At 46.4% G+C, this 27360-nt stretch overlaps 3 protein-coding genes, 2 long non-coding RNA genes and 1 other non-coding gene across 10 annotated transcripts; 2 read left to right on the top strand and 4 right to left on the bottom strand.

The window, feature by feature from the left end:
- Window positions 1-5: 5 nt before the first annotated feature.
- On the top strand, window positions 6-3176 carry LOC148381970 (dynein regulatory complex subunit 4-like). Its single transcript, XM_088362551.1, has one exon. It carries the CDS (start codon window positions 852-854, stop codon window positions 2664-2666), a length of 1815 nt encoding a protein of 604 aa, XP_088218677.1. The 5' UTR covers window positions 6-851; the 3' UTR covers window positions 2667-3176.
- On the bottom strand, window positions 496-567 carry trnaa-ugc (transfer RNA alanine (anticodon UGC)). The gene has a single exon. It is a non-coding gene; the product is annotated as a tRNA-Ala (tRNA).
- On the bottom strand, window positions 2854-9638 carry dnajc5ga (DnaJ (Hsp40) homolog, subfamily C, member 5 gamma a). Of its 4 annotated transcripts, none has more exons than XM_088362558.1 (7): window positions 9518-9638; window positions 5273-5435; window positions 4982-5195; window positions 4713-4869; window positions 4389-4564; window positions 4136-4178; window positions 2854-4045 (listed from the first exon to the last, which is right to left on the bottom strand). In XM_088362558.1, the coding sequence occupies exons 2-5, from the start codon at window positions 5419-5421 to the stop codon at window positions 4392-4394; spliced, it is 693 nt and encodes a 230-aa protein (XP_088218684.1). In that variant the 5' UTR covers window positions 5422-5435; window positions 9518-9638; the 3' UTR covers window positions 2854-4045; window positions 4136-4178; window positions 4389-4391. The 4 variants fall into 4 exon arrangements, with proteins under 4 accessions (XP_088218684.1, XP_088218681.1, XP_088218682.1 ...); XM_088362555.1 differs by lacking the exon at window positions 9518-9638 and adding an exon at window positions 8535-8774; XM_088362556.1 differs by lacking the exon at window positions 9518-9638 and adding an exon at window positions 6308-6397.
- cad (carbamoyl-phosphate synthetase 2, aspartate transcarbamylase, and dihydroorotase) lies at window positions 9128-21422 on the bottom strand. Its single transcript, XM_088362549.1, has 45 exons — window positions 21000-21422; window positions 20386-20525; window positions 20189-20318; window positions 19955-20097; window positions 19748-19889; window positions 19502-19673; window positions 18890-19075; window positions 18708-18817; window positions 18457-18599; window positions 18219-18350; window positions 17916-18149; window positions 17629-17850; window positions 17356-17544; window positions 17111-17235; window positions 16894-17027; window positions 16719-16831; window positions 16451-16615; window positions 16286-16371; window positions 15961-16207; window positions 15781-15879; window positions 15448-15672; window positions 15158-15340; window positions 14852-15070; window positions 14575-14742; window positions 14324-14506; window positions 14110-14214; window positions 13774-14019; window positions 13515-13596; window positions 13198-13364; window positions 12900-13064; window positions 12697-12828; window positions 12352-12553; window positions 12054-12244; window positions 11683-11823; window positions 11437-11514; window positions 11230-11371; window positions 10949-11142; window positions 10795-10869; window positions 10504-10716; window positions 10298-10423; window positions 10072-10227; window positions 9906-10007; window positions 9741-9835; window positions 9518-9640; window positions 9128-9443 (listed from the first exon to the last, which is right to left on the bottom strand). The coding sequence occupies exons 1-44, from the start codon at window positions 21094-21096 to the stop codon at window positions 9541-9543; spliced, it is 6699 nt and encodes a 2232-aa protein (XP_088218675.1). The 5' UTR covers window positions 21097-21422; the 3' UTR covers window positions 9128-9443; window positions 9518-9540.
- Window positions 21323-27360, top strand: LOC148381966 (uncharacterized). 2 transcript variants are annotated; one of them, XR_015854470.1, is made up of 4 exons: window positions 21323-21757; window positions 23187-24797; window positions 25030-25104; window positions 26761-27360. It is a non-coding gene; the product is annotated as an uncharacterized LOC148381966 (long non-coding RNA). The 2 variants fall into 2 exon arrangements; XR_015854471.1 differs by lacking the exon at window positions 26761-27360 and adding an exon at window positions 25458-25576.
- On the bottom strand, window positions 23129-25305 carry LOC148381967 (uncharacterized). Its single transcript, XR_015854472.1, has 4 exons — window positions 24999-25305; window positions 24855-24920; window positions 24550-24773; window positions 23129-23259 (listed from the first exon to the last, which is right to left on the bottom strand). It is a non-coding gene; the product is annotated as an uncharacterized LOC148381967 (long non-coding RNA).

Below are 27360 nucleotides of genomic sequence, written 5' to 3'. Positions count from 1 at the left end.
CGTTAGTTGAAGGACGCTAAAACCAGTGAAAAAGATAATTTATTACTTTTGGGGATACACTTACTGTCTTAAAAAATAGCTAAGGAAAACAATTTTAACAATTGTTTTCTTGCTTAGAAGCTAAAACAATAAACATCCGGGTTCTGTAAGCGTGTAGTCTGTCGCTGTATGGTGACGTTAAAAGTAGGCCATAAACAAAATAAACAAAACTCTCCTTCGTTACCGCTTGGACAGGGACTTGTGGTAAGTTTCAAAGGTATGGAAATCAATTTCGGATGACTCTATGATTAAAATATACGTTGACATGTATTCTGAAGGAACGTGTTTAACAACATGATAAAAAAAAACACGTCAATGTGCTTCAGAATGTGTGAATTCTAAATGCGGCTTGCTTCAAACATATTTCTGCTTAGAGTTGTGACAACGAATAGTATTACGATTTAGACAGGAGCGCGAACAAGATTTCATAAAAGCATAATCGCTGAGGCAAAAGCGTGGAGATGCCGGGGATCGAACCCGGGGCCTCATACATGCAAAGCATGCGCTCTACCACTGAGCTACATCCCCGTATGATATACTGTTGCAAAATTCTGCTTTAATTCTAAAGCAAGTCTATGTAGGCCCACGAGTTGATGCAGAAGCCATGACGTCCATCTGTGCTGTCACAAAGGTGCAAGAAAGATGCATGACTTCAGGAGTCAGGCAAAGCTTTGTGATGTCATGCATGTTCACAGGATGGCTTAGTGGGTGTGCATCAACGTTCCATCGTTATAGTGTGCTGTGGACGGTTGTTTCCACCCATGTGCAAGCGATCACGCTATTCATAGAGGTATAATTTCGGACAAATAAGGATGCCTCCCAAAAAAGGCAAAGGAAAAAAGGAGAAAAAGGAGAAAAAGAGGCCCAAAGCACCACAAGAGCCCGAGCCTCCGCCCGAATTGTCAGACGAGGTGAAGGCCCTCATAAGCCAAATTGAACAGCTGCAAATAGATGTGGAAACAGAAATGAAGGAGAGGAACAAGTTCCAGCTGGAAGTGGACATGCTCTGCACCTTCTGGGAGGTGACAGGCCAACAACTGGAGGAGACCAACGCTGAGTATGTCAACCTGTACAACGAAATTGAGACGGACGAGCTCAACCACCGACAAGACATCAAAGAGTACTTGGGAGGAATCAAGCTCTACAAGGAGGATCTCAAGAAGCACCAGGAAGACTTTGAAAAGCATGTGCGTAAGGTTGAGGAGTTGGAGGTAAAGCCTTACGAGAAGGAGCGTGCTGAGATGATACTGGACGAACAGCTGGACATCGAGGACACTGTCAACACGCTGAAGGCCAAGCACAACGAAGACATGGCTAGAAGAGAACAGGAGATGAATGAGCAGCTCCTGCAGACGGAGCAAAAGTACAAGAAGAAGCTGGAGCTGCTCCAACACGACCTGACCAACAAGGAGAAGACCAAACTGAGCGAGAGAGAGTACTACTGGAGTAACCTCATCCACAATCTGCAGCAAGACCACGACCAACGCTACAGCAAGTTTGACGCCTTCGTCAATGAGTGCAAGACGAAGGACCTGCACCATAAGGACAAGCTAAGGAAACAGATCCAAGTCTTTGTCGCCACGGAGGAGAATAAAAACCAGCGTGTGGATGGATCGATGGATATCAAGATGCTGAAACAAGAGCAAAAGGCTGTCCAGGAGCAAATTACCAAACTCCAAAAATTCTTGAGGAATCCCATCATAAAGACGCACCCCAATGAGAGGGTCAAACATCTGGAACTGAGCAAGTTAAATCAAGACTACGAGTCGCGGGATCAGAAGTTCAAGCAACTCGAGCGGGACATGGAAAAGATGCACCACACGTACCGTGAAAACCTCCTTGACATCCAGTGGAAGGCTGATCAGGAACATGCGGAAATGGAAGCCCAACTGGCCGCACTGAAGGAAAAAATCCAAAAGCTCCAGCCTCTGGTTTGCATGCGGCTCTTCGGCATCGAGATCCCAGTCACGGGGGCTCTTGTGAAACAAGCGGCGGACAACCAGGCGGACGAAGCGGGACGTAGCCCGGGACACTGGAGCCACAAGACCAGACTCAACCAGACGGTCACCTGGCAGCTGCATAATGTCAAGGAGCTTCTTCAAAGAGACGTGGAGACTGCCGTCAAAGAGAGGTCGGCTCTGACCAAACTCATCAACGAGAAGGTCGATGAGGTGTTCCAGGCCAAGAAAGCCCTCCAAAAAGTCATATGGCAGCTCGAAGTGGCGAAAAAGTTTAAATCAGGCAAAGTCCCACAGGAATTCTGTCCAGAACCCTTGGAGACACCGCTCCACCTCCAGGACGACAAGCAACCCATGGGCGGCCTGATGGAAGAAGTCATCAGGATCGCGTGCAAGGATCCCCCGACAGACTCTCAAAACAGGTTAAGCTCCTTGATGTGCGATCAAGTGCTGGACAGGCAGTTGAGGAACAGCAAGGAGCTCCTGCAGAGTCACGCTGAGGTGGCCACCAAGAGGAGGACGCAACTCATCCTAATATTGAATGACAAGACGCACGAGCTGCACGGCCTTCAACGCAAAATCAAAGACACCATCAAGGAGCTAGAGAAGCAGAAATTAGCCGCCGACCAGAATCTGAGCGTACGCGGAGCTTTGCTACAACTCAAGTAAATGTGGTCCATTTTACCTTATTGTGACTTGAAAAAAAACTAAAAATGTCTTCTTGAGCTTCAGCTATTTTGTTGGAAGCTAAATCTTGTGCGTTTAGTATGCTAGCACAAAAAAATGAACCAAAAACCGAGGAATATACTACAACAAATTACAAAGAACAAAAATAGGTTATGAACTGGAGAAAATGTAAAAATATCTTTTCTGTTTTATTTGGTCAAATTGCAGAGCACACACATAAATGGTCAGTTTGAATCAGCTTGGCTTATTGTGTTAAAGATTTTTTTTTAGCTAAACAGGTTGTCCAACTTTTATTACGAAGGGACTCGAGCAATAGCTGCGGGCTAACCATAGATAGGCTAACAGGTTAGCAAAGTGCCGCTTGGCAAATTGTCTTTTTCACATAACTTAGAAAAAAAAAGTATTTACACTTGAAACACGTGAATAAAAACATGTCAAAAAATCTGCGGATCTATGACTTATTTACAACAACAAAAATAAAAGTGACATCTTTGAAGTGTTTTGCTGATTGAATGACAAATTTTGGTTGTGTGAGGTAAATGGCATTTTTTTTTCTTCAATATTGTTTGAAATTAGCAACATTTATACAGCTTCAACGTCTAATCGTGTCAAGTTTTAGCAGCGGGCTTCAAAATGTGCTCTTCAACACTGTTGACACAAAATGACTAACAAAAAAAAACATTTCACCTGACTCTCACTAATATTCTCAAATATTGGAATTGTTTCTGTGCCTTCTGTTTATTCCAACATGACAATGGCTCATTTTAAAACGCTGGTTTGATGAAAAATGGATGATCATTTTTGCTGACCCCATCATTTTTAGAATTCACCACTGAAAATGGGGTGTCTCATCCCTGCTTGCAGCTTTCAGTGATTACTTTGTGTGAAATGACAGACTTGCTGCTATGGCAACAGAGGAAAACCTGCCGGCATGACTGTCAGCGTACTAAATCGAGCTCCTGGGAGGAAACGTGCCATTGACTTGTTTCCATTTGCTGGTTGATTCTTTTGTTTGTAGCGAGGGGCACAAAACAAAAAGGGAGCAGATTCTGCATAACTATGGAGCCGGAGCGCATGCAGTCCGATATAAAAAAAAAAAATTGCATGCACATTGAATTCCCATCAGTGACTCGACTCGCAAAAGAGGTGAAGAGGAAAGTGGTTCGTTGCTCCCCAAACAGTGTTGCGTCATTTCCTGCTCATTCCCGGGATAAAACACCGTGTGGAGATGACGTGGAGGAAGAAAGACGCGGGAGGTCCACAGAAGAACAAGAAGAAGCAACTTTCTTTGCAGGAGGTCCGGCACGTGGGGAATAAGGGCGGTGGTCCGGCGCTCGAGGCATGGGGACGAGGGGGGCTTCCTAGTAAGGAAAAAAGACAAGTCATTTATAGCTACCTAATTTAATAATAATAGTAATACAATTCTAATAATGACAATAATAATAGTGCACCTCTTTGCTGCTGTTGATGTTCATGATGTCCAGTTTCATCGTCCTGGGGAAGCAAAGCACTTTGAGTGCATTCTTAATCAAATGCTTCAGCGAACGTGTATTGTGAGTTGTTCACATGCAAATAAGCTTCATCACATAAAGCCGTTATTGAAGCAGTTCGTCAAACACAACAAATGTCAACAGGAACAAGCTCGGTTATGGACGACGATGACGAGCAGGCAACGTGCGAGGCAAAGTAAACGACGGCTCTTACGAGTCATTTTGACTCAGGTAAGCTCTCGCGGGGCTTCTCCTCCTCTTCCTGCAACCCGGGCTCCGACTCGGGTGCAGGCGGGGGCGGCATGGGCAGCGGGGTGGACGGACCTTTGCCGTCCGGGGTCTGGGCGCCACCCCCGCTGGCCGAGGGCTGGCCTATGATTACTGTGTTGCCTGTTTTTGAAAATCATCGTCAAGAAAAATGTCCAGCGCCCCCATGTGGCCGACTTCACATATGACTGTCGCAGCTCGGTCTCACCGCACACAACTTGACATCTACTTCTGCGATTATCAAACACACAAAATCCTCTACAAGGCTCACCGTTGTCCTGCTCCGCTTTGATCTGCGCCTCCAGATCCTCGGGGTCCACGTACTGGTAGCTGTCGTCCTCGTCCGGGGGCTTACACCTGCCGCAGCAGAAGCAGCAGCAGCAGCAACAACAGCAGCAGCTGAACAGCGTGCAGCACAGCATCAGAGCCTACGCATAAGGCATCGTAAAAAATGAGGAAATCGACATAGCGGGCTGAGGAATTTGATGAGGCATTCAAAGAGGAATGTATGCATCTATGTCGACGGTGACTCGAACCCACCTTGAACCACCACTTGGACATGAGAAAGTAATACTTGACGCTCTCCTCCCCAAACTGCTCGGACACGTACAGTCCCATGGAGCCGTACTGGTCGTAGATCTTCCTCTTAGTTTCATCGTTGAGGATGGTGTTAGCATTGTTGATCTCCTTGAACTTCTCCGCCGCCTCCGGATTGTCTGGGTTCTTGTCCGGGTGGTACTTCAGCGCCAACTTCCTGCCAGGAGACGAAGGGTAAGGTTTTGAGTTCGAGAGTTACTTTGGGAGTGTGTGTGAATTGACACGAGCGCTCGCCTGTAGGCTTTCTTGATGTCCTCGGCCGAGGCACCTTTCTCCAATCCCAACACCTTGTAGACGCTCTCCCCCACCGTGGACATCTTCCTCTGGGCCCGTGACGCATGGGGGTTGGCATGGGGGTTGGCATGGGGGTTGGCGTTAGCCATGGCTCACCGCCGCTCTACGTGACAACACAAACAAATAAAAATTCTTTATCTATGATGAACAACTACCGTAATTGCCAGACTATAAACCGCACCGGATTATAAACCGCACCAGCTAAAATTCAGGGATATTTCAGTTTCTTTCTTACATAAACCGCACCGGACTATAAACCGCACGTGCACACGAGTTTTTTACAAAGAAAGACAGTACATAGAAAGCCTTTTTAACGTTTTCATAACATACTTGAACATGTCTTTCTAAACATTGCCTGTGACGCAGCAGTAGTACCGCACTAACGCGGAAGTGTGCACACGAGTTATTAGCAAAGAAAGACTGGACACAGAAAGTTTTTTTAAAGCTTTAATAACATACCTTAACATTTCTTTCCAAACACTGCCTGTGACGCGGCAGTAATACCGCAGCAACACGGAAGTAACACAGCAAAGTCACTGAGACGCGGCGGTAACACAGCAGCAACACAGCAGCAACACGGTAGCACAGCACTAACAGGGCTGGTTAAAAAAAACATACCAGTAAAAGTAAAAAAAGAGCCGTCTTCATCTTCCTCCTGTGCACTGAAACCATCGAAGTCTTCCTCCTTAGTGTCCGATTGGAATAGCGTTAGATATCCTTCGCCTCACACTTTCTCAGTCTCTTTCGTCGTCGCTTTTATGCATTTCTTCGAGTGTGAAGAGGGTCTGTTCATGCTAATCTTATTCATGCACGAAGCGATAAATTACATTAAACTAGCGAGCGACACGTATAGCTTAAAAGCGGCATCATATGCATTTCTTTTGTACCCCATAATGACGGTTTGTGTATAAAAGCTTCCTGTCTTTGTGTGAGTGCAGATGTGTGCGTGATGTGCGAGACGATCAAAACACAAACCAGCACGTCTTCTTCGGCGCATTATCTCTTCTTCGTCTGTCTCGCTCTTGCTTCCTGCTAGAGCGCCCCCTGGAGACCGGAGGCCGTAAAAATCCATAAGTACGCTCCAGAGTAGACACAAGATAATGTCATCAACATCGACTGCCTTTGGCTTAAAAGCGGCATCATATGCATTTCTTTTGTCCCCCATGATGACGGTTTGTGTATAAAGGCTTCCTTTCAGTAATGTCCGTATTGATCGCGTTCTGCGTGATGCGCGAAATGTAAACACAAACTAGCACGTCGTCTTCGGCGCATTATCTCTTCTTCGCCTGTCTCGCTCTTGCTTCCTGCTAGAGCGCCCCCTGGAGGCCGGAGGCCGTAAAAATCCATAAGTACGCCGCCCCGCCGTTAAGGTTCAAAGTAACCTTCTGAATAAAATGCATTAAAAGTTCACGTTCATTACAACTTGTTTTTGGTGAGCAAAATGTCAGAAGAATTGAATTTAAATGCTGATTGATTGGGTTTTAATACAATGCAGATGGTCCAAACAGCGGCACTGCTTTGTGTAATCTCTGAGTGACATGGCAGAGTAAGAGAAAGGGTTTAGAGCACAGTCAAGGCCCGGGGGCCAGATACGGCCCGCCACATCATTCTATGTGGCCCGCGAAGACAAATTGTGCATCAAATTCGTGTGTCATTACTAGAATTGCAAATTGTCTTCACTTTTAATATCTTTTTTTTTAAACATTTGACCAGTTTTTACTCATCTGATTTGAAAACGAGATATTTGTCAGTTTGTTTTGTAGCTTTTACTGTATATAATAGTGTTAAGAGTAAAAGTGATCAAGTCATCACAAAAATCCCGAAAAAAATATTATATAAGCCGCACCTGACTATAAGCCGCAGGGTCCGAAATTTTGGAAAAAAGTCGCGGTTTATAGTCCGGAAATTACGGTAATACTACCGCTGTCCTGAGGAGCTGAAACTATATGCCTGTATTATACTGCCCCCAAGTGGCCAAGGCACACACTATAGAAGGAGCAGAATAAGATGCAATTAATTGAATCAAAAATCTATTTAATCATGAAAAAAAAAGCATTCAAGTAAAAATAATTACAAACAAATTTTCAAGCCCAAGGAAGTAGTAAGTGTAATACACACATACACAAACGGGTCGTTCAGCTAAGAAGATTACATTTTGCCGACCTTTCACTTAATGAGCAGGCCTGGGCAGCTTTGGGTCAACTGACTGCCCTCGGAAAGCGTATCAAAGTCATTAAAAGACAACTCAACAGAGAGGCGACAGCTCAAGAAGGCCGTTGTTTTAATCAACCCTGCCATGCACATACTCATGCACAGACGATGACGCTCACGGGCACCCACGATAAATGTACAGTTACTGACGATGAATGCACTACTACAGGCAATATAACGATGCACCAATTATTCAAACAGATGAAAGAGAGCAGTGTTTTTCTCTGTGGTTTGAGCCTTTTGAACACCCTTGCATCTAAATTTAGCTCATCTTAAAAAGCGCCAAAACAGTTATCAATAGAAACATTTTGGGAAATAAAACTCACAAACCTCCATTCTCAACAAAACAACAAGTCGTTCTTTCAGCAATGCAGACATCATGCCTCACCTGTACAACTACTCAAATCTCTACAAAATCATACGAATTACAACTTGTAATTTGAAAATCTCCTGAATCCGGGTGACTTGTATCTCAAGGCACCACTGTACCTAATATTTTAGCTCTCTTGTGCAACCAAACAATGTGATTAGTGACTACTTGAGTAGCTTTTATGATTATGTGCTGCTGATGCTGATGATTAGCGAGGGCTGTGCAACCTGCGAGGTTACGTTCAGGGCACAGCACTCAGGGGCCATTGTTAAAATTCAATATGGGATTTAAAAAAATAAATGTGCATTTCAATCTGTCTCGCCAATGTGTTTCAGAAACTGTGGCAGACAGCAGTGACGCTGCGTGTTTGTCGCCCTTGTCCTTGCCTGGCTAGACCTAATCCTCTGGCTAATGTTAATCTCCCGGCACGTTGACAATTAACTACTTTCTATTATTCTACTTGACAAACAATCACTGTCAGTTATTAATTTACTGACATGAATATACAGTATGATATTAATAATAAAACAAATATTTGCATTTTTTATAGGCCTCTCCTCACCCTGTTAGCATCTTGCTAACTAGCGTGTGTGTGCGCGCGCGCGTGTGTGTGTGTGGTACCTGATGCTAACTGAAAGCGGTGTCTCGCCGGGATGCTGACTGGATCATCTGGTTTAGCGTTCGGACCCCCAATCATGGATTCGGTAGCACGCGGGGAAGGTCAGCCGGGGTCGAGTATTCAAATGGCGGGGCCGTTAAGCGAACCGAGCCAAGCCGAACAGCGCCGGTGTAGTGTCAGCCCGCTGTCAGGATCTTTCCAGGGAATGACGTCGAGATGCGTTCAATGTCACGACGGAAAAATTAGTCATTTGGCGAGACGTCGCGACGTTCGTCGCATTTGCTGCAGTTGAAAAATGACCGAAGAAAAATTTAAAAAATAAAACCGCAAACTAAGGGATTCAAATGAACTCGAATAGCCATATACAGCAGTGTATGTCAAATCAAAATGTATCATGAAAAAAACTAATTATCTGGCGATCGGGTATTGATGCCATCTCACCCATTACACTAATGACAAGTACACTACAAAATAAACCATAATGAAACATAATAGACAATACTTGAACCAGTTACTGTGACTTTAGGGGGCGTGGCCTAAGGTGTTAAGGATTTAAATGACTGTCCATTGCAATATCCACTCATCAACATAATAATTTGCAAGGGGATTACCATCATTTTATTTTTGCATGATACAAAAAAAGTCTCCAACACTGCAGTGACATATATCCTTGATAGTAACCTTTGCCTGTGATCTGTAACAATGAAGCATATAATTGACGGTAAAACCCCTACTTTACGTAAAAATGACACTTATAGATTGTTGGGTAATGTCGCACATTTAAACAACATGAGGTATATCAGAGCAGGGGGAAAAACCCTTTTAGTTAATAAGTTGTCTGAATCCAAAGCACCATTCTTTCCTCTTTTAAAGACAAAAATTGGTCCCAAAATAATTGACAGCAAGAGAAACTGTAAAGAAGAGAGCAATGTAATGTAAAAAAACAAAACCTCATCAAATAAACAAGAATGACTCGACCACTTACCGTGTCTACAAGGTGCCTCCGGTTCATCGTCCGAGTACGGTGGCCAGCAGGGCCATTCGGATGTACATGCCATTCTCCGCCTGGCGGAAGTAGGCTGCCCTTGGGTCAGTGTCCACTTCGGCGCTAAAATGACAACAAAAGATGAACTTGTTTCTTGTTGCAAGATGACATAATGGATGAAACTGGAATTATTCAAGAGCTGACTTGACTGTCAAAATCGAACCTGATTTCATTAACTCGGGGCAGTGGATGCATGACCACCATCTTCTTCTTGGCAGCGGTCATGATGTGAGGGCTGAGGATGAACTGACCGAAACACTGCACACAAAAAAAATACAGACAATAAATTAAAATCGAGAGAGTAGAAATGGAAAAAGTGTCTTCTTACAGCTTTGTAGTCCTCTTCGGATGCAAACCTCTCCTTCTGAATCCTGGTCATGTAGAGGACGTCAGTCTCAGGCAGAGCTTCCTCGATGTTCTCGAACTCCTCCTGCCAACGACATCATTGTTCTGTTGAGTTGTCCATTCCTGCAATATTCCAGATGCAAACATACCTGTTTGATTCCCTTGGAGGCCACGTAGTCGATGATCTCGGCCGGCATGTGGAGGTTCTTGGGGGCCACGTAGCGTAGTGTGATGCGGTACTGAGTCAACAGTTTGGCCAGCGAGTGGACGGTGCGACCATGTTTCAGATCGCCGACCATGGTGACCTGGTTCCAAAATCAAACACAAACCTTTAAGAGCCACGTCCTCGCAATCCAGAAGGGCGACGGGCCTCACTGTCATGCCGTTGACCGTGCCCAGCTCCTCCCGGATGGTGAAGACGTCCAGAAGAGCCTGAGTGGGGTGCTCGCCCACCCCGTCACCTGCGTTGATCACTGGCTTGCGACAGTGGCGTGATGCGCTCTGGATGACATCACAGCAAGAACACATTAAAAGGAAACACTTTGAAGTTGAGTAAAAGGAATTTTAAAATATTGCCGTACCTCCACGGCTCCAGGAGTGGGGTGTCTAAGCACCAGAACATCAGCGTAGCAGCTCATGGTCTGCACTGAGTCCGCCAGTGACTCGCCCTTCTGCGTGGACGATGTGGACTCACTGAAGTGGACCACTGAGCCGCCCAGACGCTGCATGGCTGCCGCAAAGGAGCTGCTGGTGCGGGTGCTCACCTCGTAGAACATGGACGCCATCACTTTGCCCTGCGGCAGTCGTCGGGCAATTTTATGTAAAACAAAAACCAAAAAATAGGTGTCGGAGGGAGGGAATATTGCACCTACCTTGAGTATGTCGAGGCTACGTTCCTTCTGAACCAGCAAGCGTAACGTGTGTGCAACGTTGAACAGGTGAGACATCTGAAATAGACAACAAACGTCTAATCATGTTACTGTCATGTTGAATGCATCTGTGTGTGAGTTTTGTCCCAGGTCTGACCTGGTCTTTGCTGAACTGTCTGACGGACAGGACGTGCTGGCCAACCAGGGGGTGCAGCAGAGGAGACATGTGGGCGTGGGGCAGCTGGCCGACGGCCGTCTGCCCAGGCCCAGGCTGGGGGGACAGAAGCCTGGACAGCGGAGGCGGGTGGCCGTAGCTTTCGGCCACACCCGAGGGCGGCAGCATGACCATCTCTGCACAGTTATGCACTTTAGAACTACAAACATAACTATCAATTTATTTATTTTTTTGGTCAATTTTAAAGCAAGTGTCCATCCTACCTGGTGGCATTCCAGGGTCGGAAGAGCGGTGGATGCGGGCGGGCTGCAGGTAGCGACTGTCTCCAGCCGAACGTCGAGGGCTGGCTGCTCGAGTTCGCACCGGGCCGTCGCGGGGAGGGGTCGGGCGAGGACGCTCGGGGGTCTAAAAGCAAAGAAGCAAGACTTGAACGTTTTAGGCATGCTCTGAACAGGATTTCTACTCCTTACCATTGGGCTTTCGGGGGAAAGGACGGAAGCCACTGGCCAGCTCTTCACGTCTTCGCCGTAACCTGGTGCCACCAACACCTAACAAAAAATGAAATACATAAAAACAAAACAAGCGAGGAAATTATTTCAATACACTTATATTTTTCATGATATAAAAATGTAATCAAATATTTTATAGAGATTTTGTGGACTCTTGTGGTTCGGTAACATCTGTGTGAGAACCCAAAACAGTCCATAGAGGTTTACCTGCCCGTCGATGTAGGCCACCTCTCCTCGCAGGACCACACGACGAACTTTGCCCTTCACCTTCATGCCTTGGAACGGCGTCCACTTGGACTTGGTGAAAAGCATGGCCTGTGGAATCACCCACTCATGCTCCAAGTCCACCTGGTCCGCAGAAGAACAACACCAGTTTTTTTTTTTTTATCCCAACTCTATTTCTAGCAACCACAGAGTCATACAAAAACTTAACATTTAAACTTTACAACAATATTTTTCAACCGATTTAAAACCAATGGTTCTAATCCGATCTCAAATATTAGATATATGTACTATATTTTAAGTATTCCAAGGGTTGTCAGTAAGCGTGATTAAGTAATGACGTCGTGACTGGGTACCTCCACATAGGTGTTTTCCTGCATGGGCAGGTTAAAGATGCGGCGCGGGTTGTCGTGAAGACGACGGATGATGTCGTCCAAAGTCAGACGCCCCTCGCTGACGGCGGTGAGCAGCAGTGGCAGCATGGTCTCTAGGCCAGGGTAGCCTGGAGGAGGATGGTCACTGTTTTTCTCTTCCACCGAGTGAGGAGCTGGAAAAAAAAGAGAGAAATTGGATCTTGATGCGATGTTGCAGCTCGGGTTGGCTCATATGGTCTTACAATATCATCTCATCGCAATTTGATCAATTTTTCCTGACCGTGATCTGTGGCGAAGCAGTCGATAATGTCCAGGTTCTCCCACAGCGCCTCCATGTCCTCGCGGGAGCCCAGCATGGGTCGCACCTCCGCTCGCCCATTGCCGATCTCCACCACGTTGTCGTCGCAAAGGAACAGGTGATGAGGCGCCACCTCACATGTCACATGGATGCCCTTCTGCTTGGCGGCCCGGATGATCATGATCTGAGAGTGAACGGGAAAAAAACAGCAGCGAGTCAATTCTAGCCATTATTTTAAGTTTTTTACTCAAGATTTTTTTTAATTACTTGTATCCTCTTATACTTTAGTTCTTCTGGTTCTTTGCCTGTGAGAGGAGAGCATCTTACCTCATCCTTTTTCGCCACATGGCAGATGTGCACCGGCCGCTGGTAGAGCTGAGCCACCATCAAGATGGCGGCCACCGTCTGCTTCTCAGCGTGTGCCACGATGGGAAGATGCTTGGGCCACTTCTCAAAGTGCTTCAAAGAGAACAAAATTGTCAAATCATGACAACTGATGGTGGTGCGGTGTGGAGGGGAGCGGAGCGTACCTCCATCCACAGTGAGACATTGTCCATCTTAAGGGTGGAGTAGGTGTCGTTTAGGTACATCTTCAGGCCGACAGCCTGACTGGAAATGGACGGCAGGACAGCCGCGTTGTCTGAGGTGGCGCCCAAATAAAGTGCGTAGTCGCAGCGGCAGTTGGCTTTAGCGAGCTGTGACATCACAACAGACGCCAGAAGCAAGTCACATAAGTGTGAGTCCGAGCAAGTCTTAAATTTCAAGTTATAAGCAGATCCTGAGTGACGTCCTGTTCATCCAGTCTCTTTTTGACAACATCTATCGTACCTTCTGAGCGAGGGCCAGGGTGGTGCCGTCGGTGATGGCGGGGGAGGTATTGGGCATGGCGCACACCATGGTCACGCCGCCAGCCAGGGCAGCTGCCGTGCCCGAGGAGAAGTCCTCTTTGTGGGTGGCGCCGGGTTCCCGCAAGTGGACGTGGACGTCAATGAGGCCTGGCAGAAAAAGGAAGCTATCATAACATGCAAAAACCACTGACACAAAAATGTAATGCCCTTGTTCACAAACTGTATTATCATCATTAGACTTGGAAAGTTCTAAAATCAAATTCTATGCTTATATTTGCAGAGGAACCAGGAACTTACCAGGCAGGCGGACTAATGTCTGTGAGGTCATGCTGTCGATGTGAGTCTTCACCGGCGGACTTTGGCCAATCTGACGGAGAGCCTGCAAACGAGCATTTCGATATTTCAACAGCTGGAATTGTTTCTGTCAGCATGTCTGTTTATCCTTCGTGTATTTCTTAATTAATTAAATTATGAGGTTTTTTTTTTGACAGAACAATAGAAGTAAAACAGATGCAAAGTTGCTGTTGTCTATCAGTATCCACAATGAAGGGCCTACCTGCACAAAGAGTTTGGTGCATTTGATGTCGATAATGAGTGGCACTGAGTAGTCGATGGCCATGCGGCGGGTGCGGTAACCCTTGGTGACAAAGGAGGAGAGGCGGCGCCCCCCGCTGTTCCTCATCGAGAGGTTGACCACCAGGTCAAAGTGGTTCTCCTCCAGGTAGTTCATGATGCTTCGTTGCTTCTCCTTGGTGGGACAATCGCTTTCGTCCTCCTCGAACGGCCAGTCCACGGCTGTCACCTAGCAAACATTGGACACGGGGACAAGAAATGCCAAAAATAGCACAAAAGGATTGTTGCATTTTCTGGGGGGGGAGGGGGGTCAACTTGCCTTGATGCCGTGTTCCGTGTAGAAATCAGCAGTGCCCAGACTGGCGTAAAGGTCGTAACCCAACGTCTCCAGAGTCTGGACTGTGGGCAGTAGCTCGCTCTTGTTCTACAAACAACAAAATAACACAAAGTATTAGACGGTGCATTCAGGTTTGGTGGGAAATTGCAAATGATGTAATATAAAAGTGCTGAGGAGAAGGATAAAATAGCTTCACCTTGTAGCTGCCGATGGAGAGCAGAATGTTCTTTTTGGGAATTTTGAAGCCGGTGGAGAGCATAGCTTTGAGGTAAGCCTCGTAGCGGTTTTCACCAAAACACGCCACCTCTCCAGTGCTGGTCATCTCCACGCCCAGCACCACGTCTGCACCCGCCAGCCGTGAGAAGGAAAACTGAGGTACCTGAGAGGAACACGTGCGTATACTTGACATCAACAGAGGAAATACAAAAAGATGGAAGGAGAGCTTACCTTGACGCCCACAATGCCCTTTCCTCTCATCAGGCCCACCGGTTCCACCTCCTCGCCCATGATGATCTGCGTTGCGAGGGCGACGAGGTCCACGCCCAGCGTCTTGGATACAAAGGGGAAGGAGCGCGAGACGCGAACGTTGCATTCAATCACCTTCAGCTGGTCGTCCTGGCAACACAGAGACACAAGGGAAATTATGTCATAATAACACAACTAAAAGACTACAATAATCAAAGCACGTAAAAAAAAAAAAAAACAGTTAATAAAAAATCATCACCTTCGCAATGAGTTGCAGATTCAAGGGTCCCGTGACCTGCAATTCTTGCCCAATGGCGTGGACGATGATCTTGATCCTCTCGATGGTCTTCTGGTTGAGGTCCTGAGGGGGCGTCACCAGCGTGGCGTCGCCAGAGTGCACGCCGGCGTTCTCCACATGCTCCGACACGGCAAAGGCCAAGACCACGCCGTCGCTCGCCACCGCATCCACGTCTATTTCCTACAGGATCCGATTAGTTTACAAACAACTGGGACGTAAACCCGATGTCGTTTATGGGATTGGTCAGTGGGCCTCCCTTGGTCTCACCTTGGCCTCCTGTATGAACTTAGAAATGACGACAGGATGCTCCTTGGACACGGCCACGGCGTTACTCAGGTATTTCTCCAGGTCATTGTCGCTGTAGGCAACGTTCATGGCAGCACCGCTCAGCACGTAGGACGGCCGAACCAAGCATGGGTAGCCCACCGTCTCACAAAAACTTATAGCAGACTGCCGAGACACAAGTTGGCATCGCTTTTCTATTTCGGGCAAGGTGTCTGGGTGACAAATGTTTAAGGCTTAAGCTGCAGCTAGAAAGTCAAAGGTGGCAATGTTACCTCGGTATCGGAGAGTTCTTTCCACTGTGGCTGGCTGATGCCAATGGTGTCCAACATTCTGGAGAACTTGAACCTGTTCTCTGCCGAGTCGATGAACTCGGGCGAGGTTCCCAGGATGCGGCACTGCTGGCGGTGCAGCGACATGGCAATGTTGTTGGGCAGCTGGCCGCCCATGGAGAGGATCACGCCCTCCAGGTTTTCCAGCTCATAGATATCCATCACCACCTGAAAGCAACACACACAACATCAAATCTCAAGTGAGTGCCTTTTCAATAAAAAAAATATTTAAAAACGTTTCTGAAGGTTTTCAAGGTGAATGAGCTACAAAGGCACCTCAAAGGAGATTTCATCAAAGTAGAGGCGGTCACACATGTCGTAGTCCGTGCTGACTGTCTCAGGGTTGTAGTTCACCATTATGGTCTTGTAGCCCATCTGCAGGACGAGAGGAGATGAATGGATCAGACCGAAGGTGGCAATGGACTAAGAGCGGGGGCGGGCGTTTGAGGGCCGCACCTTCCGGAGCTCGGTGATGCAGCCAACCGCGCACCAGTCGAATTCGACGCTGCTGCCGATGCGGTAGACGCCCGATCCGATCACCATGACGTGCAGGTCGCTGAAGCTCAGGTCGTGCTGGGCGGCGTTGTAGGTCAGGTACAGGTAGTTGGTGAAGGCCGGCCACTCCGCTGCCACTGTGTCGATCTGCTTGACCACAGGAAGGATGGACCAATCGTGGCGCAGCTTCCTCACAGCCAGTTCGGTGCTGGGGTCGGGAGGGGCGGCGATGCCACAGGTTAAAACAACAATGACCAATCAAATCTACTCTTCAAGCTCTTCCCACCTCTGGACAGCCAACGCAATCTGCTTGTCCGAGAAGCCCAACTGCTTGGCCTTGCGCATCACCTCGGGCGGCATAAGACTCTCGTCCTGCGCAATTGATTCCACACAAGTAAATAACAACCTGGTCTCCGCTTCAGTGCGTTGGTGAACATCGGCCTGGTCCCACCTGGTTGTACTTCTCCAGCAGTCGCTCGTGGTCGGCGATGTTCTTCATCTTGTGCAAGAACCAGCGGTCGATCTTGGTCAGCTCATACAGTTGGTCCACCGTGTAGCCAGCACGGAGGGCGGCGGCCAGAACAAAGATCCGCTTGTCAGTGGGCATCTGGAGCTCCTGGCAGCAGTGATGGGAAGGAACAGAAAAATATTTTGTTACGGAAGTACATTTTTCAGTTTTCTGAAGACGAGCAGGCGTTCACAACACCTTCGTCACTCACCTGTTGAGACACCGGCTTGATAGTGTGATCAAACCCGACGCAGTTCTCGTCCACCATCCTCAGAGCCTTCTGGAAGGCCTCTTCAAAGCTGCGGCCGATGGCCATCACCTCACCTGGACAATAAAGTTGTGCAGTGAAACCCCCAACGTGGTGCAGCAATAACACGGTCTCTTACCGACACTCTTCATGGAGCTTCCAATCTTGGTGGAGACCCTCAAAAACTTGCTCAGATCCCAACGAGGCACCTTCACTACACAGTAGTCTAAACTGGGCTCAAAGTTAGCCGTGGTTGAGTTGGTGACAGAATTCCTGGGGGGGGGGAAACACCCATCCAGGTGAAACAGGCTTCTGTGTAAAATAAGCCTCGCTTGAGATCATCTATGTCGTCATACTTGAGTTGCGGCAACGGAATCCCCAGGCCGAGTTTTGCTGCTACGTATGCCAGAGGGTAACCCGTCGCTTTGCTGGCCAGAGCAGAGCTGCGTGACAGGCGGGCGTTGACCTCGATGATGTAGTACTGAAAGAGAAGAACTCTAAGTAAGCTAGGTCATATTTGTAAACACCTTGTGTAGTAAGTTGCATTATATCTTGTATTAGACACATTTGTTTTAGTGCACAGTACATCATCTATTTTTACCTGGTCAGATTCGGGATTAAGCGCATACTGGATGTTGCACTCTCCCACAATGCCAAGATGGCGGATGACCTTGATGGCGGTGTTCCGAAGCATATTGTACTCGTGGTCGTTGAGCGTTTGACTGGGCGCCACAACGATAGACTCTCCAGTGTGGATGCCCAGAGGGTCAATGTTCTCCATGTTACACACCTAAACGGGACATTAATGCTTCTTTTTCTATTTTTGATTAAAGCCAAAGGTGGAACAGGCAACAGACATCAAGTTTTGACTCACAGTGACGCAGTTGTCGAAGGCGTCGCGCACCACCTCGTACTCGATCTCCTTCCAGCCTTTCAGCGACTTGTCCACCAGCACCTGCGAGGTGTGTGCGAAGGCCGACGTGACCAGGGAGGTCAGCTCCTCGCGGCTGTTGGCGAAGCCCGAGCCCAGGCCGCCCAGGGCGAAGGCCGAGCGCACCAGCACGGGGTAGCCCAGGCGCTCTGCAGCGGCCACCGCCTGACAAGATTACAAAGAGTCAGGAGTCAACTGGGTCCGAAAGCGTCAGCGCCAATCCCGCTCACCTGCTCTACGGAGAGGGCAGCCTCGCTGGGCGCCACATGCTCGTTGATCTCCTCCATTTTCTCCACAAAGATCTTCCTGTCCTCGGTCATCTCGATGGAGGCCACAGGCGTGCCCAGAACCCTCACGTTGTACTTCTCCAGCACGCCCAGTTTGGTCAGCTCCACGCCACAATTCAGCGCCGTCTGCCCGCCGAACGTCAGCAGGACGCCGTCTGGGCGCTCGTTTTTTATCACCTTGGAGTGAACACATCGGTCAGCGTCGGTGATTTTGTTAATAAAGACGTGATGTCTACAGAGACACACCTGAGTGACGTATTCTGCTGTAATGGGCAGGAAGTAAACCTTGTCCGCCAGACCCTTGGAGGTCTGCACTGTGGCGATATTGGGATTAATCAGCACTGTCTGGATGTTCTCCTCCTTCAGAGCCTTAATAGCCTGAAAAGAAAAGAGGCATTAAATATGATGGCATGCTGGAGGTCAGATGGTTTGTACAAGTAACTCCAGGTACATTATGAACTTTGGAAAATCATAACACACCGACCTGAGAACCTGAGTAGTCAAACTCTCCGGCCTGGCCGATGGAAAGGCCCCCAGAGCCCAAGATGAGGACCTTCCTCGGTCGGGAAAGCTCTTCAGGCTTGGGGGAATTTGTATAGGTGAGATGCTCCATCAGACGCCGCTTCACTGCGGAAAGAAAATGGAGAATTGTGTCTCAAGGATGCTCGCTAAGACTGGGTCCTATGGCCTTAAAATATATATATATTTTTTTTACCAAGAACAGAAAAAAAATACCTGGTTTGCTAGCATTGCCCTCCTTGTGGTCTCTGACGGTGTCGAGGAACACGTCAAACAAGCCGACCAGATCCGTCGGGCCGGCCATATGCTCGGGATGGAACTGGACACTGGAAACAAATATTGAAAGTTATCATTCGGGAAGGACTGAGGAAAGTAACTTCCCTGTTGGCCGTCCGCACCTGAAAAGCGGCTGCGTGTTGTGCACGATGCCCTCGTTGGTGTGATCGTTGGCGTTTGTGAAGAGAACGTCCCAGTCGCTCGGCAGGGTGTCAGGGTCCACAGCGAAGCCGTGGTTCTGACTGGTGATGAAGCAGCGGTCGGTGCCCTTGTGGAGGCAAGGCTGGTTGTGGCCACGGTTGCCGTACCTGCCACATTGATGAGACACAGATGAGTACATAAAAAATATATCTATACATTTTAACAAATAATTGAAAAATATTTTTTGGGGAAGAAAAAAAAAAATACGCCCGATAATGTGTAATAATAATAATGGTTCATTCCTGGTCTATTGTCATAATCCCACAAGGACATGCTGCCAGTTGTCATTCCGTGAACATTTGTTGGCTGTGGTAACCTTGGACGCCACCGATAAAACAGCCAGCGCTTTCATAAGCGCTTGATTGCACTTTGTTTGTTCTGCCTTAATCTAAAACACAAACGCTCAGCTGCTGAGAGCGAGGGGAAGACACATTTCACATCAGTACTGAGGTCACTGAGGACAACCGTCTAATTCAACAACTACAAATGCCTAACTAAAGAAAGAACACTTCACTATGAAGTGAATGACTAACTTCATCTTGTAGGTCTTTGCTCCGATGACCAAGGAGAGCAGCTGGTGTCCCAGGCAGATGCCGAAAACTGGCTTGGGCTGATCCACGCACACCACCTTGCGTACATTGTCGATGGTGGCCTGGCAGAGAAGCGGATCGCCTGGACCATTGCTGATGAACAAACCATCAAATTCTGGAGAGGACAAAAAAAGGCACCGACAATCAACCCGGGTGACTTCAAGAGCCTCGAGCATGTGTGATGTTGACCTGAGCTGTCCAACGGGTGGTCCCAGGGTACAACGGTGACGCGGGCACCTCGCTCGGCCAGGCAGCGGATTTGGTTGTATTTGATACCGCAGTCCACCACGGTGATCCGCAGAATACCACTGGGGTTGAACAATTGCGGCTCCTGGACAAACAATGAGTAAAGTTGCTGGCGAAACATAATTCTAAAGCCTGGTATGATAACCTTACCCTCATGGACACCTCCTGGACCAGGTTCCTTTTGTCAGGATTGTCAAAGGGAACAGTGTCCTCGGGGGTCCCCTCCAAAACCAGCTTTCCCAACATGGTCCCCTTCTCGCGGATCTTTTTGGTCAGGCAGCGGGTATCAATACCTATGTCAGGACACAACAGGCTCAAAGTTAATATGCTTAGGATATTCTGCCTATTCAACAACTTTCTTTCTTATATCTGTGACTTTCCCACCTTGTAGTCCAGGAACCCCTTGCTCCTGGAGCCACCGGTCCAAGGACTTGACTGAACTCCAATGACTCGGACACTCCGACAACTCCCCAATGATGAGAGCGGCGGCGTGGATCTTTGATGACTCAAACCACTGCGAGAAGACATCACACTGTGACCATCATACCTTTCAAATATCTGTCAAACATATCTCACGGCACCTTGCTCAAGCCGAACGCGCCCTCAACGTTCGCTGGCACGCCATAATTGCCCACCAGCGGGTAGGTGAGCGTTAGCAGTTGGCAACGGTACGATGGGTCAGTCAGGGCCTCTGGGTAGCCCACCATGCCGGTCTGGAACACTACGGGGCAACAATAATAAAGCATTGGTGAGGATAGTTAAACCTCTTGACAATATTCATTTTCTTTCAAGACTTTTACGGATTTGCATGAACACTGGCTATACCACTACTAGCCAACGGATCGAAATAAATACATAAATCTCCTTCCACATGGACAACCAAAGTATTAGCTTAAGCTTTTCGTGGGTCTGTAAACCACTCTGACTGACTGTCAAAAGTGACACATAATTTGATCTTTGACAAATGTCTGACATTACGTTTTGAGAATATGTCGCAATGCCCTTATTGCAGTCACTTTCAAACTGTAGCGGTTGCCCTGGCACAGAAGAGTTGAAATTTGGGAACATTATGAGACGTGTTCCAGCAAGTCAACGGACAGGTTCGTCAAGACGACTTCACGGAATTTGGCTTAACAACATGGCGAAAAAAAATACTAATTTATTTGACGAACAATCAGGGCTCGGTGTTACGTACCAACTTCGCCAGAGACGGACACTTTAGCACCGAAAAGACTGCCCGTAAACCGCGTCCCGTCCTCCAGGATGAGGCTGGCAATGGTCTTCTCGGACATCTTGCTTCCACGTCCCGATCGTGTTTAGTAGCTGGTTACGCCAGGCGGCCACGACCACGATCCGGTGGTTTTCCACGTGAAACAACCAACGAGAAGAAAAGGGCTAAAAGTGGGAGAAAATCGACCGCCGGGAGTCGTCTTGGCTTAATGTTAGAAAGAAAATGGTGGATGTTCAAAGCGATCCAAGAGAGGTCAAATGATCGACGCGGCGTATGGTTTGAGTTTTCCCGGTTTGCGAAGGGGACCAGAGGATGCCAAGGATCTCCCACGTGTGCGGCGGACACCGATGAGCTTGGCCCGGGGTTCAGATGGTTCGATCGCTCAATTTCGACGTAGTATTTCCGGTTTGTCTTTTCAAACTAAAAACAATATTCTCCCTACTTTTACTCACTGAACATCTGGTTTAAGCGAGCCACAATTTATTTTTGCTTGACTCACCAAATGCTCTTTTAGTATATTATCAACTTTTACACAACAAACAATAAGGTGCGTGTTTTTTTTAAACGCGTGGCGAGAATATACTACTTCCGGTACAATTGTCACTTGATTGTGCGTTTCTTGTCTATGACGTCAAAACAATACTTCTGTGGCGGGAACAACAAGCGAATGGTAACAATTAACTGCAGGATGGATTGTCTTTTTTTCAAAACTCTTTTCTCATGTAAGTGACAATAAGAAGAAAATCAATATTCTGAATGAATTCATTATCTTAACAGAACCAGAATGTTCAATTAAGGGTCTCAAATGTTTACCCAGTAAGATTTGTTATGTGTTTGATTAATGGATACAAATATCTCCCTTAATAACAGGGCTGTCGTTGTATACACAATGTGGTGGCGTCGTTGTTGCTATTGTTGTTCGAAGAGTCATTCCGCTTTCTGCGAGTTGTCAAACGCGCTTGGTTCCATTTGAATTGAGCTTTCTCAGTTACCGTACACAAGCTAGTTCACTGTGCAGCTCTACCGGTGACTACGAGCTGTGTTTTGAGTGAAAGTACAACATGTTTCTAGCAGAGGGCGCTCATCCTCTATAGTTGGGGATTCTATTACTGTTTCAGTTCTTTGATAGTTTGTCATATTCGATTTTAAAGTGTTAAAAATAAGAGAGTGTATCATTATTGCAATTGCGAGAGATGTGAGTCACCCGGCTCACTCTTTGTTTGACCTTCTGCCCTCTGGGAAGAGGTACAGGAGCCTGCGCTCCCGCAACACCAGACTCGCCAACAGCTTCTTTCTCCAGGCTGTTAGGACCCTGAACTCGCTACCCCCTTCTGCGTAGCGTGCGGCACTGTTGCGCTATTTTCTGGAATGTCTCCTGTACGCGCACTTGCTCCTTTTTTTGCTCCTCTTATTAATTTATTTATTTATTGTGTTATTTATCCATTATTTATTCAGCACGCTGTTGTTATACTTGTTTACTTGTTTGTCTGTTGTGGGCCATGTCTTGTCACCGTGGGATAGGGGGGAACGAAATTTCGGTTTCTTTGTGTGTCTATGGCATGTGGAGAAATTGACAATAAAGCTGACTTTGACTTTGACTTTGACTTTGACTTTATAGTAGCTGTCAAGGAAATAGTTAAATTAAAAAAATAAAAAAAAACACACCAAAATGGCTCGCAGGAGCAAGATGGTTTCACTTTTTACTTTTAATTAACCTGAAACACTTCTGCATTAAAACCAGAGAAACTAACTGCACTAGAAGCATTTACTTCAAAACAAAATGTGGTATTCGGATTTGAAATGGTATTTTCACAAGGCATGGTATTAGAGGAGCAGTTTGTTGACTTTTACTGTAGTTTGACCAATTTTGAACTACTCAGTATTTTGGCACATAAATGGAGTCTTTTCAGTCTGATGACTTTGAAACCTCGGTTGAGGTGCTCATTGCATGTTGGGCATAGAGCTGATTGCTCACACAAATGCATTACGTGTGTTGGCACATTTGGGAATTTACACATTAAAAGGGCAACTATACCACTCTGTTTTCCTAAGAGAATGAATTGATATGAATGAATAAAATGAATTGAAAAACCTTTTGTGTCAATTAGTGCGACGCACGACTTTATTTTTTATTTTTTGCTTATTTGACAGGATAATGGAGATTTGGGCCTCAGAAGTGCAGCCGACAGCCTTGTGGGACATGCGCAGCGGAAGGGACGGCAACCTGCAATTGGAACGTAATGAGTACGCAGTGTTGTGCTTGAGGAGCTGATGTTGCGATGTCACGTTGCACCACAGGCCACTTCTCCTGTCACTTCTAATGGCACACAAGTGCCACCAGGCGGAACGTGAGCACATCCAATCAGCTAACATCTCTGACTGGGCCAAAAACTAAGTGCCAGGTACTGCACAACTTAATCATCAAACACCTCTAGACGTGTTTTTAATGACATTGATGCAAGCCAGGTTAGTCAGAAATGTATATTTGATTAATATTTAACCAACTTGGTTTGCATCAGTGTCATTGAAAAACACATCCAAAAGTGTGTGATGCAGATGTTATGCAATACGAGAGATGTGATGTCTGACTGGGCGAAAACCTAAGTGCCACACCTCTAGATATGTTTTTAATGACAATGATACAAACCAAGTTAGACAGAAATATATAATACATTTGATGAATATTTAACTCACTTGGTTTGCGTCAGTGTCATGGAAAAACTTGTCCAAAAGTGTGGTGATGGTACTGTGCAGTCCCTGGCACTTGGGTTTTGTCCCAGTGAGAGATGTCAGCTGTTTGCATGTGCTCACCTTCCCCCTGGTGGCGCTTGTGTCATTAAGTGACATCTCACCTGAGCTCATCAAACACTTAAGCTGCTTCCATGCAAGGCCTGTCATCAATGTTTGTGAGCAACTAAATTCGTCCCCCACAAACATTAACTGCTCAAATGTTTTAAACAGCTTTTCTGTCCAATAGATTAATCAACTGGAATGCAAGTCTTTATGTTTTTAAGAGCAAATTTGCTTCACTCATTTGAAGTTGCTCATGGTGGTTGCTGCAATGGCAGTTGTCAGTCTGGAGGTGAGCGTTGCCCTGCTGTCACTGCCATGGACACAAGTCTTTGACTGTTACCTCTATCTCACATGACTTCAAGTGACTTCAGGACTGCAATTTCATTGCAGTCACTTGAAGTCATGTGAGATGGAGGGTAACAGTCAAAGACAACGCTCACCTCAAGACTGAAAACTGCCTTCCAAAACCTAAGTGCCACTTACCCCGCCTCCTAACTCTGCCCAAATTAAGTCTGACCAATCACAGCGCAGTGTAAATTTGTATAACCACGCCCACATTTCCAACAGCCAATCAGATTGAAGCATTTGTACATCTGCCCAATCAGATTGCTGCAAATTGTCAGACGCCCCATTTTATCAATTACCAATCACAGGGCACCTTATTTGCATAGCAACGCCCCTTCAACCAATCACAGATTTCTCTTCTCATTGCCCCACCTACTTTCTGAGTTTTCAGCGAATCATGAAGCAGTATTCCAATTTTGGCCTGCCTCATTTCACAAAAATTTTCAGAAAAAAAAATCCAGGAAAAAAAAATCCCCCAAAAATTTCTGGAAAAAAAAATCTGGAGGAAAAAAATCTGAAAAAAAAAAGTTTGGATGGCAGTCTGCTCGTGGACGAGCGGTGAAACGGTCGGCCATTGGGACAAGCGGTGAGGACTCCGTGCTTGGACCCAAGACAAAAAGATTTGTAAGTCAAAAGTCAAGTCAATATTTTGTGCAGAAATTTTTTTGGCATGAAACTTACCAGTGCGAAAGAATTGTTCATGGCACCAAGTGTTGAGAGTTGGACGCTGATCTTACTCCTTGCTGCCTGTCAAAATAGAAAAAAAAAATATTGGAACAAAGTTTTAATGGGGATTGTGCAATGATTAGCATTTAAAGAGCATACCACCCAAGTGCAAATGTTGCCCACTTCTCAGGTTGCCTTGGAGACGACGAAGCAACACGAAAAAGTGTGCTGCTAGCATGCGACTGCGTGCTCTGGTCCTCTGCAGGTATCCATGGTGCACCACACTGAAGAGAAAACAAACATGATGTTAAATAAAGTGTTAAAAAAATAGGCGGGTGCATTATTATAGCTGCCAAGGAAATACATAGTGAAAAGGGAGCAACAGCAATGTCTAAATGTTCTATATTGATTCTATATTAATTTTTACAAACATAGTTGCTCCATCAGAGCACAGACACTCACACAGCTTGGTAACTTTTCCATTACACTTAAGGCAGAGCTCATTAACGTCATGACACATTGATACAAAACATTCAATAGATAAGACATTCTTATGAGGATATGTTTTTCCTTCTTTCCCCCTCCCTTTTCTTCCCCTCCGCATTCCTGCTTGCGGAGAGTATAAAACCTTCTGATCTGGAGTCTGACGTGGTTGTTCTCATCTGCTGAAGTGCAATTGTACTGACTGCTGTGAAGCAACCCAAGATTGTGCAAATAAAGAACCAATTATTACTCCACATCTTTGTTTTCTTGAACAAAACTCAACAATTGGTGACCCCGACGCTTTGTCCAGTTGAGCGATTTTAAGACTTCCGTGGGGGAGAGCTTCTTCTGCGGTCTAGATTAAATACTTTAAATTAAATTAAAGTCCCAATGATCGTCACACACACATCTGGGTGTGGTGAAATTTGTCCTCAGCATTTAACCCATCCCCGTGTGAGTTTGATCCAGCGGTGCCGCGCTCTGGAATCATTTGGTGATCTAATCCCCCAATTCCAACCCTTTATGCTGAGTGCTAAGCAGGGAAGAAATGGGTCCCATTTTTATAGTCTTTGGTATGACCCAGCCGGGGTTTGAACCCACAACCTTCCAATCTCAGGCAGACACTCTACCACTAGGCCACTGCGCTTTAGAAGATAAGAAGGCTTTTTCCTTCATAAACTGTGGCCTCCGCACCGTGGAGGAGCTGTCTTTCCCGACCCCAAATTTGATACTTTAATGATTTATGTGGAGGTGGTTGTTTCTGTATGGTTTTCTTTCTTATGTTAAAACTTCCGAGGGGGAATCCGGATGTTAGGGTTGATAGATTAGTTTGATGCTATGATTATGTTGGAATGTAACCTGTAATAATTAACCTAGCTGTCTTAACAAAAGTAGTAGAACAAAGTGCTAAGATCTTTTGAACTGATTGACCAGCTGCAGAGGAAGCAATCAAAGTTGTTCTGTTTACACAACGTCGTAAAAGACCGTGTTGGATTTTGGTCCACAATTTGGGAAGCGCGCTATCCGCGCCTCACGGCAAAAGCCATAGCCAATCACCTGTTATCCAATTTACTCACCGCATGCTCGTTTTATTTCTTCAGTTTTAGGAAAAGGCTAAGACACCGAAACAAAATTTAGACTTACACAGGTTGGTTGAGTTCAATCACAATTCTTGTTAAGAAAGCTGTTTTCAGGAAAGTACAATACAGCGCTGGGCCTTTCGTGCGACCATGCTCAAGAGCAGAAAGTCTCCATTCAGAAAAGGCAACACACAATTGAATAATGTATAAAACCTTGATGTCTATTGTATGTAAATGAGGTAGGGGTCATAACATTTTATGGCCTTTTATGGCACCATAAATCAACACCCTTTTGGATTGGCAGGGGGGGCATGTGCGCCAGTCTGGCGGGCACCAAGATTTTTTATATCTATTTCCAGTTAAGCGTCGTGACACAGGACGAGGGGTTCAAAGATGAAGGAGGAGGAGGAGGGGGTCATTCTTCTACATCACGAACCACTCAGCCACCAGGCGGCCTAAGCCGGCACGCGAGAGTCATCACCACACGAAGAGAAGACATCCTGTAAAGTGCAGTGGTAATTGTATCTACAAATGTCGGTTACAAGAACCTTTTAGGATAATACGTATCCTGACAGATTTGGCCGAATCAAGACAGGTCTGTTTTTTTTTACTACTCTGTGTTGTTTCTGTTGTGTCTTGTAAAAAAGGAAATATAATGGATCATTCAAACCTCACATCGGCAGTGTCATATTTCTTAACAAACATTGATGAAATAGATTTGCAACCATTTAGCGAAACAAACCAAAGAAGTGACACACCTGAGCTAGATTTGTCAAGCGTTAACAATGATTTGCTATCAAACAATATGTCTACGAGCCAAATAGCAGATTTGCTCAACAATGTGAACACTGCTTTGTTGGAGGGAGAAAGCCCCGTCAGTCTTGCTATTCTTACCCATTTACAAGTTGTCATAAATGAACTGAACAATCAAAGTCTGAATGAAGGTAGACAGAGTCCTA

This window comes from Syngnathus floridae, chromosome 19, assembly GCF_059516105.1.
Source record: "Syngnathus floridae isolate MCC-2025c chromosome 19, RoL_Sflo_1.0, whole genome shotgun sequence".
In the NCBI taxonomy this organism is placed as follows: Eukaryota; Metazoa; Chordata; class Actinopteri; order Syngnathiformes; family Syngnathidae; genus Syngnathus; species Syngnathus floridae.
Note: the sequence above shows the minus strand (reverse complement) of the source record. Positions and strands in the feature narration are given on the sequence as shown.